Source organism: Nicotiana tomentosiformis, chromosome 2 (genome assembly GCF_000390325.3).
Source record: "Nicotiana tomentosiformis chromosome 2, ASM39032v3, whole genome shotgun sequence".
Lineage (NCBI taxonomy): Eukaryota > Viridiplantae > Streptophyta > Magnoliopsida > Solanales > Solanaceae > Nicotiana > Nicotiana tomentosiformis.
The window spans coordinates 52,720,490-52,733,378 of NC_090813.1; the positions used below are offsets into that span (position 1 = coordinate 52,720,490).

General features: G+C 35.1%; 2 protein-coding genes across 3 annotated transcripts; one reads left to right on the top strand and one right to left on the bottom strand.

Annotated features, from left to right (window-relative positions):
• Window positions 1-2,450: 2,450 nt before the first annotated feature.
• On the top strand, window positions 2,451-6,809 carry LOC104100596 (probable L-type lectin-domain containing receptor kinase S.5). The gene is made up of 2 exons (XM_009607859.4): window positions 2,451-3,921; window positions 5,751-6,809. The coding sequence occupies exons 1-2, from the start codon at window positions 2,682-2,684 to the stop codon at window positions 6,575-6,577; spliced, it is 2,067 nt and encodes a 688-aa protein (XP_009606154.1). The 5' UTR covers window positions 2,451-2,681; the 3' UTR covers window positions 6,578-6,809.
• A 1,573-nt stretch (window positions 6,810-8,382) lies between these two features.
• On the bottom strand, window positions 8,383-10,415 carry LOC104100597 (2-oxoglutarate-dependent dioxygenase DAO-like). Of its 2 annotated transcripts, none has more exons than XM_009607861.4 (3): window positions 9,949-10,415; window positions 8,960-9,296; window positions 8,383-8,863 (listed from the first exon to the last, which is right to left on the bottom strand). In XM_009607861.4, the coding sequence occupies exons 1-3, from the start codon at window positions 10,287-10,289 to the stop codon at window positions 8,615-8,617; spliced, it is 927 nt and encodes a 308-aa protein (XP_009606156.1). In that variant the 5' UTR covers window positions 10,290-10,415; the 3' UTR covers window positions 8,383-8,614. The 2 variants fall into 2 exon arrangements, with proteins under 2 accessions (XP_009606156.1, XP_009606157.1); XM_009607862.4 differs by having other exon boundaries at window positions 8,960-9,275; window positions 9,949-10,413.
• Window positions 10,416-12,889: the final 2,474 nt, after the last annotated feature.

Consider the following 12,889-nt stretch of genomic DNA (forward strand, 5'->3'; position numbering starts at 1 on the left):
TGAAAGATGAAAAAAAACACCAGCTTAATCTACCCATCAATCATCATAATTTTTTTTTTTTTTTTTTAAAGTTGTTCCATATATCTTCTTTTCTTCACTATACATCTTCTCTGGTACTCCGGAAGATCCTGAAAGTGACGAGTCCTCGTTTTTACCATATAAAAAGAAGCATAAAAAAAAAAGCACAACATACATTGATACAAGTCATAAGTTTCGCTATAATGCAATGTCCATTTTTATCGCCGTATAGAAACACAACATAAAGTAAAGAAATCAAACACACGCAACAATATAATGACAATAATTAATATTTTAGTCATAAACAACTATCTGGCCATTCAGACGTTCAGTAGTAAGTGTGCCTAAAGCCTATCAAATTCCATGTGTGTCTAACAAAATATCCCACTAATCTTATCACACTGCTCGGATGGTGTAGGGGTGGAAATAACCGGATCATAGATAAGTTTTTTCATGCCTCGATTTTTTCTCGATTCGCTTGGAAATCTCGTAGTCTTTTTTTTTGGAGATTATTGAGAACGAAAAGATGAAAATGTGTTTGGGATTAAGAACAAACAAAATCGTTTTATGTGTGTTGTCATAAAACGTATAGGTAAAAGATTATTTTATGCTTGGAAAACCCGTTCCACGCTCTCTATCCAAGGATCTTCCTGGACTTTTTCCACTCGTACGTTGCTATGGGTAATTAATATTTATAGCTGCAACGGTGATGAAACCATTTTTAAAATATCCACATGTATGTGTTATCTAAATGGTGAAATAGGTTAAAGCGTACACAACATTAGAAAGATGATGAAAATTATGCCTTTTACAGAATCAAACGTGAAGGAAAATATACATGTTTCCTCCCTTTATTTAATTTGGAAATTAAAATGTCATACTACAGTCAAGTGATTATTATATAAATTCCATCTTGTTTCATTTAACATAAAATTAATTACTACCTATTTGAAAATCAATTTTTTTGTTTGACTTCAATTTTAATGCATTTCTTACATTTTAAAATGATAAAAATCTATGACTTATAGTGTTTTCTATATAGTTAATAAAAAATGTAATTGTACAATGCTTTCAAAAATTAAGAAATTGGTTTCTAAACTGAAACCGTAAGTTAGAGAGATTGACCGTATACTCCAAATTCTTTCATATATTTTGAAAGCAAGCAAGTTATCCTATTATTTTCTAAAGAAGCGAAAACAATATCATCAATTACTATGAGGAGTTTACTATCTAACTACCATAAAATTACAGTAAAGTATGGTAAACTTTTGTGGCTTTGACAAAACCTATCTTAGAGAAAATAGAAAGGTCCAACATTTCAGTTGCATTGATGAAGTCCACTGCAAATTCCAAATAACTTAATTACATTGGTCAAATGTCAATCATATGTGATTCGGCACCCTGTCGTAGTACCACATTGCACCTAAGATTCTCTCATTTATAAGCCACCTTTTTCAAAACGAAAACAGCTATTGGTCTAATCAATTCTTTTTTAATACAGTACTTACTATTTTAAAAGTTTAGTAAAATTTCCTCCTTTGAAAAAAGTTGGATTACATCTTGGAAAGATATACAAGACAAACAAATTAGAACGCTGGGTGTAACAAGTTTTATCAAGTTATTTTTGGGAATTAATCGTTATCTCTCCTAGTAAATAACTCAACATTCATCTAAGTGCACAATTCAATCTTCTGGAGCATAAGTGACAACAATCAATATTATACTATTTTTAAAAAATATATATATACAATATTTAATTTTGCGGAAAGACCATGAGTTCATGTACCCGTGCCTATAAATCTGTCCCGCCCCTGTCCACTAGTATTGGTGCATTATGGACATTTCATTTAATAATTACTCACTTTTTTTCCTATAAATCCTTCTATGATTTGGTAGTCCTTTAAAATTATTATCTTAGATTTATGATATTTTTTCACATGAGATTTGTAAAGACTAACACGAGAAATTTGTAAATAAATACATTAGGTCTTTGTAGAGTCATTTTTTCTATTTAAATTATCTTTATAGTGATAATTAAATACTTGCAAGTGCTTCTTTATCCTTTTTTTCCCCTTTCTTTTTGTGACGTTAAATCATATATATCGAATCCAACTATTATTTTTAGATAAAGGAGAGCATATATTGATGAATAAAGCGTGCACCGAATTTTAGTATACAATAATTCAAGTGGGTCCAAAATTATATCAAATACTCCATATAAAAGAGTAGAAAGACCAAAGAACCCCTCAAATTTCTTTAATCCAACTAGTAAGATGGTGACCTGAAGGGCATGTGATGTACAGCCAAAGTTGATCCCTGTCATTTCAATAGAAAACTCATGCAAATCAAATAAAATGCAGAAAAAAATGAAAATAATAATAATAAAGAATCAGCGAAGGGGCAAGTTCCAGGTAATGACATGAAAGAGTGTGAGACCAACCCAAAAACCTGTTCAAACTTCAAACCTCTCCAGCACTAATACTAGTATCTCATCTCATTTTCTTCACTCATTGATAAATTATTTTATTTATATCTACAAAAAAGTAAGACAACCCCAACGTGCCTCAAACCTTCTCCTCATTAGATTCTTTCTTCCCCTGTTTTCTTGTCCAATCTCCAAATCTACTTCCCCTACACTACTCACCATCTCTCCTGCTGATGAAATGGGATTATTGACAGCAAAACTACTCACCATTTTCATCTTTCTCTGCTGTCTTCAACTCAAACTTGAAGCCCAGAAACTGAAAACTTTCAATAAAGAGTATCCATCTTTTGATGAAACTTTCTTTAACATATTTGAGGTTGAAAAACCTGCAACAATCAGCAACGCTGCTCTTCAGGTAACCCCTGACTCTGCATCTTCTGATTTCAACCTCTACAATAACTCAGGAAGAATCCTCTTGAAACAGCCATTTAAGCTATGGGATGGTGATATTTCAAACAATAAAAGCAGGGTTGCATCTTTCAACTCTTCTTTTCTTGTAAATATTTATAGGCCAAAGAATGAAACAGCTGCTGAAGGTTTAGCATTCTTGATTTCTCCAGATTTAGAGAAACCACTCAACAGCCAAGGGCAGTATTTGGGTTTGACAAATGCTACCACTGATGGAAATGCCACCAATAAAGTTATTGCTGTTGAGCTTGATACTTTTAAGCAGACCTTTGACCCTGATGATAACCATATTGGTATAGATATTCACAGTATTAGATCTGTAAAGTATGAATCTTTGTCATCCCATGGGATTGAGCTTGCTCCTATTGGTGCAAGATTCTATAATGTTTGGGTACAATATGATGGAATCAAGAAAATTCTTGATGTGTATATTGCAGAACAAGCTGAAAAGAATGGTTCTACACCACCTAGGCCAAACAACCCTATATTAACATATAATCTTGATTTAAAAAATCATGTGAATCAAGAATCATATTTTGGATTTTCTGCATCAACTGGGAGTAATTATCAACTCAACTGTGTGTTGAGGTGGAACTTAACAGTTGAGTATTTTCCAGATAAAAAGCATCCTTGGTTAAAGGTTGTTTTAGGGGTTGGGGTTCCAGTGGTGGTGTTATTGCTACTTGGGGCAGCATATTTAGGGTATATTTATCACAGGAGAAGAATTGATAGGTCACAGTCAAACATATTGGGTGCACTAAAGAGTTTGCCTGGAACCCCACAAGAGTATAAGTTCAAGGCCTTGAAAAAAGCTACCAACAATTTTGATGAAAAGAACAAGCTTGGGCAGGGGGGATATGGAGTGGTTTACAGAGGTTTTTTAGTTGCCGAGGATAAAGATATTGCAGTCAAGTGGTTTTCAAGGGAAAGCATCAAAGGGGAAGATGATTTCTTGGCTGAACTTACTATCATTAATCGTCTCAGGCATAAACATCTTGTCAAATTGCTTGGTAAGTCTTTTTTTTATTTTGGTTAAGAGCACAGATTTTGAACACTTATTTCTACTTATCATACCATGAATTTCATCTGTTTGAGTAGAGTGCTAGAGTTATATTCTGCCTGTTCTCGTTATGATCTTTGTAGTAGGTTCAGCATGACCACATATTAAGCCCAACAGCAGTTAGGGAAATGGAGTAATAAATATTCATCATATAAGATAGTACAAGAGAATGAGCTTTTAATGGCAAAGATTGTATGCGCACACAGCTTTTAGCTAAACCCTTGAGTCATAAATAAGGCCCACTTCAAATATTTCCATTGAATTTCATTGCTTTCATTTGTAAATGCATTGATATAAACTAGGTGGAGCCAACTTGATGTGACTTGAGTGAATGGTTCCAAAAACCTTGTAAAAGTTACTACGATAATTTAAAGCCAAAGCTTGGTGGGATATCAACTTTAATACTCCACCCTTTACGTGAACTTATTTGACTCGACAAGGAATTTAAGAAAAAAGATAAAGACTTTTGAACTTGTGGCGTAAAATAAGAAACATATATTTTGTGTGGCTATAAATCATTGCATAAGGGTAAATTGTTTTCAAATATGAAAAGAGGTCATTCTTCTTGGCACGAACTAAAGAGGAAATAAGTTCACATAAATTGAAACACATAATAGACTCATTAACCGCGTGGCTGTAATCCAATGAGCAGAAGCCTTATCTTTCTGTGCTTTTCTATTTCCAGTAAGTTTCCACTCAGAGATCCGTGAACTTACATGCTTATTCATCTAATTTGTGTAAATTATGAGTTTTGACATGGGACTAGTCTTTTCTAGTCTGACATTTAGCATGCTGGGATTTTACAAGTTGGATCATCTTCTGAGAAGCAGATTTGTCGGTTTGAAGAATCAAAGCCTTCTTGAACCCTTGTACTTAACTTGGTCGTCCTTTTTGTCTTCAATCTCTCTTTTCTTTCTTGGAATTCTCGAGTCATCCCAAGGATTTGTCAAAGTTTCTCCTTAAGGCTCCGTTTATTTAGCGTAACCAAAATTTAGTGGCCTGACTAACCGGATTCTTGCTGCACAGAGCCTACTGAAGTGAAAAACGCTCCTTACCAAGAGTTTCCATTCCTAGGGTTTGAAACCGAAACTTTTGGTTAGATGTGAAAGGGATCATATTCATCTTACCACACTCCTAGACGGTGAATGTCTTAATAGTTGATTCCTCCCATTTGGTAAGTGACATTTTATGCCATAACATCATGGAAGTAGGAAAAACTAATGGAATGACTTAAATGTTTTGACCAAGAACCAACTTGCTGCTACAGTGCTATGTCCCCTCCAATTTAGAAGATTGAATCTCCTCATTTGATTTTCTGAAAGAGAACAAAAAGAAGATGATCATCTTTCGCTGACCATGGAAAATGCCCTAAGCAGCCATTCGTCAAACCAATTTTTTATGCCATATATGTCAATATTTTGAGGAAGCCTCCTTCTTTGTCACAACATACCTTTCAATGCATTGTCAATGATTGAGACAAGTTTTGGAATGCTAAATATAAAGATGATAATTATATCCACTGAAAAGGACATCAACTTCGTATTTTAGTACACAATTATCTTCAAACACCTATCCTTTTGTGTCATCTGACCCTACAAAGAGATAAAGTTCGTGACTTTTTCTTTTATAAACTACAGAATATAGTTGACCATCTGGAATTTTTTTGCTCTCTATTTGATGAACTTATACACCTTTGTTACTGAATCACTGGATAATTTTTACTGATAAAAAACAACCTTACTGACATAAGCATCTTATAATTGAATGTTATGGTAACAGGATGGTGCCACAAGAATGGAAAGCTACTGCTTGTATACGAATACATGCCTAATGGCAGCCTAGATATGCACCTTTTTTCGGGGCCAGATAAGCAGCCGCTGAGCTGGCATGTCCGCTACAAGATTGTGCAAGGTGTCGCCTCAGCGTTGCATTATCTGCACAATGAGTACGAGCAGAGGGTGGTCCATCGCGATCTAAAGGCAAGTAACATCATGCTCGACTCCAAGTTCAATGCACGCCTTGGGGATTTTGGCCTTGCACGAGCCCTTGACAACGAAAGGACCTCATATGCTGAGGCTGAAGGAGTACTTGGCACAATGGGATACATAGCACCAGAGTGTTTCCACACCGGGAAAGCCACATCGCAATCTGATGTTTACGCATTTGGAGCCGTGTTGTTGGAAGTTGTATGTGGCCAAAGACCTGGAATCAAGGTTAATGGTTTTCAATTCTTTGTTGATTGGGTTTGGTACTTGCATCGCGATGGCCGTATCCTAGAAGCTGTTGATCAAAGGCTTGGAGATGACTATGTTGCTGAAGAAGCAAAGAAACTTCTGCTATTAGGTTTGGCTTGCTCACATCCAATAGCAAGTGAGAGGCCTAAAACACAGACAATAGTTCAGATTATATCAGGGTCAGCACCAGCACCAGAAGTTCCACCGTTTAAGCCGGCATTTGTATGGCCATCTATGATGCCAATGGACATAGACTCTAGTGTTATGGACACAACATCTATAACAACTTCTCACTTCAATTCAGGATGGAGTCTTGACTATCAAAGCAGGGAGACCCCATCATATGCAGACCACCCCAACTCATTGGTGTAGTTACTTAGGGAAAACAACTTTTACCTAAAGGAAAATTGTTTTTTTTGGTTGTCTATTTTTTCTTTAATTTACTGTAATTATGTTTTCTGGGGAGGAGGTAAAAATATTTCTTTCAGTTTTTTACTTTTTGTTTTGATGTTTTTTTTTCAATTTGTTAATGGGGAAGGATGAGAAGATCAGACCAGCCCATGTACATCATTTAACTCAGTAGTGTTACAGTATGTCCTATTTACTGTTGCTCTTTCGTTGATATATTGATAATATTGAGATTGATTTAAAACGAGTAACTAACATTTGAAACCAATTGCAAGGTTCTGAATACCAAACTAACTGAATTCAGTCATATGAATCCTATAGATCCATTTGATTCTATAGTCTCATTCTATTCCAGATGCGATAAAGCTCAACAAGGGGAAAAGAAAATACTAGTGCAGATTTGCTTTTCCAGTTACCTTTAGGTTTCTTTTACAAAACAAAGGAATTAACATGTTTCTATCTAGAACCCTTCTTATCCGGCCGACTGAAAGAATATTGCACATGGATCAAAATCCTGAAGCAACGCCATTATTTACATGCCTTGGGAAATCCTGCAAATCAATCACTGTCACTGAACTTTTAGTCTCTATGTTGTTTCTGCCCTATAAAACTACTTGGTGTGTATGATGCTTCTTAAATTAAGGGGTACTTGGACATAAGGCACTCTTTAAGGGGGAAAACATCCCCTGTGAAATGGATCTCATGTCCAAAAAAGTCATTATATCATTGTTTGGTAGTCTTTTAGACTAAAATTGTGTAAAAGTAAATCATGTTGCCTACTATTGTCGAACCAAATTGGAATAAACAAAGAAAACGATACAGTGTATTTGTTGAGCCATAGTTATATCGGAAACAACCTCTCTAACTGCACAAGGTAGGGGTAAGGTCTGCGCATTCAGAGGCGGATCCAGGATTTCAAGAGGATGGGTGCACTGTTGTAAAGAGGTGCATCTAGAATTTATATTTGACAGGTTTAACTTTTGTCTCTTACCATGAACTCATTGTAGTTTTGAAATTATAGGTTCAAAATTATATTCTTTTTTGAAATTTTAGTAATTTTTACATATATTTATACTCCATGCTGAAAATAAAACCGTTCAGAGTGGATTTGAATCGCCAATATCACTTGTAAAGATGCACCCAATAATAATTACAACATATGAGTCTGAGCATGAATGCACGCACATATATTTAAGTAATTTTGAAGAAATATAACATTATTATACATGGTTTAGGAAAAAGAGTATGGGTTCACGTGAACCCATACCCCTCAAGCTGGATAAGCCTTTGTGCGCACACACTACCCTCCCCGGACTCCACTTGTAGAATATACTGGGTATGTTGTTGTAAAATGAAGTGGTGGGAAAGTATCTTCATTGTCTCCAGCTCAAATTTATAAATATGAAGCATCTGCTTTAATTCCTTCATGTGACTGCAACAATTTCATGTCTTGATACATACAACGTAAAGACTTCGTTGTGTACTTGTGTGTACCATAACTGTCGGTATGTAGAATTTTGGTTGGAAGTTTTAGGAAGATATCACCTTACTTCTCTGAGGACTTATATCATATGACAACAACTAATTCGTATCAAATCGTCCTCCTCCTTTGAGTCCCTTTAACACATGTAATTCACACTTGTGATGGCCAAATCTCTAGCATAATTTGGGTTCTGTAGGTCAAAGCACTTCAAAAATAAACTGTACTACTACATACAACTTAAAGAATTCCAAGATCTTAAATCGTAGAGATAAGACTTGTTCGACTCTTTAAAAAAGCACTAGATAACAGAAGAGCACAATATAAAGATGGATCACAAATGCTTAGTTGATATGCATAAATTACGCAAAGCATATTATGCCATTATAGAGGCTATTCTAGTATTAGATCGCTGACCATCGTAGAAGAAATCCCACAAGGTTTATTTTCCCCTTCCTACTTCCTGGTTCATTAGTCTAATCAGTATGTATAAAGGATGCCATAAGATACTTGGGAAAGTTTTACAAGTTAGTGCGCATAAGATCAAGAGCTTCACCCGCCTGCAACTTTGTTGACAACCGGAGCTTTCTATAATCCTGGAAAGTGAATGGAACATAGACACGGGGGTGTTCAGCATCAACCAGCTCCGGTGGTGGTTCCACTGCTATTTCTCTAGGTCCCAAGAGGAATGAAGCAATAGACCACCGTATTTTTGCTTCCTTGCATATCACTCTATGCTTCACATTGTAAAATCTTCCATTGCTCCATACCTTCACATAGCAAAAGGCAAGTATGCATAACAGCATAAGATAGCTGGAACAAGTCAAATCTTGAAAATGAACTAGGTAAAGCAGCAGCATACTTACCGTGCCTATGTCTCCAAGATTCACAAGGAGGGTATTTGGCCAGGGATCAACTGCAACAAATTCACCAGATTTCTTCATTACCTCAAGACCACCGACGTTTTCATCATCCTGTAGAATAGTAAGGAATCCCGAGTCTGTGTGTATCTGAACCCCAGAGGAACCTACAGCTTCTGGAGTGAAGTGGTACTTGTTAATCCTAAACTGACAAGGCCAATCCTCGTAGGAAACATTTTCCAGTCCCAACCCTTCACCCATTTTTCGCATGATGTCCATCATTAGTCCATGAATTGCTGCAGCATACTTCTTGATTGTCTCTCTGTTTACAGTACGAATCTCTCTGTTTACAGTACGAATCAATCTTTTAGATGTGAATTGATAAAGGAATTATAGAAAATCACAACGATGGATAAAAAGTCCGAAAATTTTGGATGTGCGTTCATTCAAATACAAATTTAGTAACACCTTGCTCAAAAGGTTCTTAAAGTTGTGTTCCACTCCTACGATATATGCCCTTCTAATTGTTTCTACAAAATTAAGGTCTAGCAAACTTATGCTCTTGGAATTGTTTAATTTTGGCATAACAATAGATTGGGAGTCTTAGAGCAACGGTAAAGTTGTCTCTGTATGACTTATAGGTCCCAGGTTCAAGCCATGGAAATGCTTTGTGCACTGGTTGCCCTTCAACAATAGAGGGGAGATGAAATCAACAAGAGTGAACTGCACTATCTACACTAACTGTATCCTGTACCAGGAAAGATTAGCTTTCTTTATTAGCTTCACAGATCATCTAAATTCCCCCGACTATTAAACTCAAATAAGAATTACGTACACATAAGTAACTTCCAGATCCCACGAGTAAGTTGCTAATGTAGCTGATTAGTAGCTAATTATTGCTAATCACTTTCTTACTTCAACAATGAGTGCAGAAAGAACTCAACTTTTCATAATCAAGAAACTGAAAAAGTAAAAGCCAAAGAAAGAAAGCAAACCTCTGTTGCGGGGATGCATCTAACTGAGTACAGAAAGCATCAACATCTTCAGGAGAAGACATATCGTAGAGACCCAAAGCCTCATAAAGTGGATTCTTTTCACTAGGGGACATATACCCAGATCCAGCTATCACATCCTTATTACATTTCTTGATTTCAGTTGGAAGATCGAACAATGTCCTCACCACTTCCCTCATCTCTGCCATGAGTGAAACTGGAAGAATATTGTCATGGTTCAAAATCCTGAAGCATCCCCATTCTTCACAAACTTTAATGAACTTTGATGATTGCCTTGGAAAATCCTGTAAATCAATTACTGGCACTGAATTTTCAGTTTCCATTTTGCTAGTTTTATTTGATCCTGTGGACGAGCGGGCGTACCTGTTTTATAATGAACAAGTAAAGACGTGAGGAATTTGGATGCGTTGAATTTTTGAGGAAACACATGTTCGGCCTCTCCGCAGGACTGTCGCCACTTTATTGGACATAATACAAACACTTGAAACATATGAAATGGATAATATACTGAGGGGTCGTTTGGATCTAAGGTGATATAAAATTTAGAATTAAATTTATCTCGATATAAAATCATAGCACAAACTAGGATTAAATTATCCCATTTTCTAGGTGGGATAACTAATACTATAAAATTATGTAATCCTTTTCAGTTTTCACTGCAACCTTTTTGTTTTTTAAATCAAGGTTAAAATAGGAAACAAAATATTATCCAAGCTTATCCACCTTCAAACCAAACACATGCTTTGGATTATATACAGTATATCTTATTCTTAGCTCAATGAACCAAAGATTATAATCTTAGGATAACTTTGTCCGCGAACAAAATAATCTCTCGTAATTTAAAACAACAATAACCAGCTATATCAAATTATTAATCTGTTTTTCAAGCTGCATTATGTACTACTAATAGTTATTGTTATTCATAATAGCTAAAAAGGTTACAACCCCTCCCTTTATTAGAAAGTAGAAACGATCACAAGTTGCCCTTATCGTCACTCTCATGATTAGAGGTCAATCCCGTGCTGGATTATGTCTTTATTATCACATTATTAAGCTTGTTTTTGTAAAACATAAAATTATCTTTTTGGTGAGACAAAAATCAGGAAATGAAATTACAGAAGTTTCCGCTCATGTACATTATAAAAAAGTTTACTCGGTGTACTAGGCCAATGGATATTTAAAAATCGACTAAACCGATCGAACCGTATCACACCAAACAGATTTTTAGGTTTCTTTTAATAAAACCGTAGGTTTTTATATAAATCTACAACCGTACCAATAATTAGGGTAGGTTTTTTATTTTTATGAAAATAAACCGAAAAGATACCCAACCGTACCGAATAAATTTACATATGAAAAATATATTTATATATTAAGTTTAGAAATAATAAAGCACTAAATTTTTTCTTGGGTCTTGGAATTATGAAAATGGTTACAAGCCAAAAAGTAATTAAGATCAAAATCCTAATTCCCAAACATATTATGCTACTCCTACTTAAACTAAATTATTTATAACATATTCACTAGCAAGACACAAAATATTCTAGCGATTATGAGTAACAAACTACAATGTATTGAATATGTTTCCTTTCGTATGATTTAGATTTATCTTTTTAAATATTTAATCTTCTATAGACTTTATTCTTGAGTCCCAACTTGGTTAATATCTTTCTACTTGTGTGATTTATTTTTTCTTTGTCTTTGCATAGTTTCTTTTACGCAGATGTAGAGTAGATGATGGATCTATACTCTGGTCATCTTTCATGTTTTCATAATTCATCACCATTTAAACAGTAAAACTGCCTAGAGAGTTTTGCTAAGTCTTATAAAAGTATTTATGTTATTGCATTCTACTTTTACTAGTGACTTTTACATAACATTTAAAAAATACCGAAAATTAACTGAACTGTACCGATACCGAAGAGAAACCGATATGATTGGGACGATTTCATTAAGTTTAATTTTGGTTATACATAATAGAATAACCGAAAAATTAGTATGATACAAATTTTATAAAATAACCGGTCGAACCGAACCATTGACACCCCTAACTAGGACTATCTAACGCTGCTTTTATAGGTCATAAAACAATTAAAGCCCCCTTATAAGGCAAAAGCCCTCAATCGAAGTATTTCTTATTCAGCTAACCCCTTTTAGGGGAAATTTTTATCAGCCTTGCAGAGGAAAACGTCCAAGTACATAAAAGTTAAGCAAGTTGGTTAGAATGTTGAGAATTTTATAGGAAAGGGGACCATTCTGCTGAAATTAGGGAAGTTGCTAATTGAGGATGAGTTTTGATTAGGTAAAACAGAAAGCGAAAGGGACAGACTAAGGGTTCGTTTGGTACACAGAGATAAGGTGGGATAAAGGGATTAAATTTATACCATCAATCAAACATGGTATAAATTTATCCCAGACTGGATATACCACCTTATCACATCAAACTTGGGATTATTTTACAAAATAGTCCAGGGATTATAATCCTGGGATAATCCATCAAACTTGGGATTATTTTATAAAATAGTTGAGGGGATTATAATCCTGGGATTATTATCCCGGCTTACCAAACGACCGCTAACAGTCCTATAATACCGTCTTTGTTAAAGATTCTGATTTGTGAGAACTTTGACTTAACGATGGAAAAAAGAGGAAGAAAAACCACTGCCTTCCCACACACAAAATCTCTTTTGTGGTTCACAAACAAAAATGTTGACATAAGAATCAATTCTTTTGGGTTGAACAATCTGACCAAAATCAATTAGCAGAGAACAGACTCCAGTTATATATTGAGATCAGTAAGTATCTAGTGAGGACTAGGAGACTCCATTCAGATCCAAACATTTAAAAGCGAAATTAGAAAAGAAATTACTTCAGATTAATACAGTTGGTAAGTGGGGCTGCTTTGCCTATTTATCAACAATAA

Coding starts and splice junctions, on each gene's coding strand:
- LOC104100597 (XM_009607861.4), bottom strand. CDS start 10,289: ATGGAAACTGAAAATTCAGTGCCAGTAATTGATTTACAGGATTTTCCA. Junction 9,297..9,948: donor GATGCATCCCCGCAACAGAG/GTTTGCTTTCTT, acceptor TACTGTAAACAG/AGAGATTCGTACTGTAAACA. Junction 8,864..8,959: donor ATCTTGGAGACATAGGCACG/GTAAGTATGCTG, acceptor TGCTATGTGAAG/GTATGGAGCAATGGAAGATT.
- LOC104100596 (XM_009607859.4), top strand. CDS start 2,682: ATGGGATTATTGACAGCAAAACTACTCACCATTTTCATCTTTCTCTGC. Junction 3,922..5,750: donor ACATCTTGTCAAATTGCTTG/GTAAGTCTTTTT, acceptor TTATGGTAACAG/GATGGTGCCACAAGAATGGA.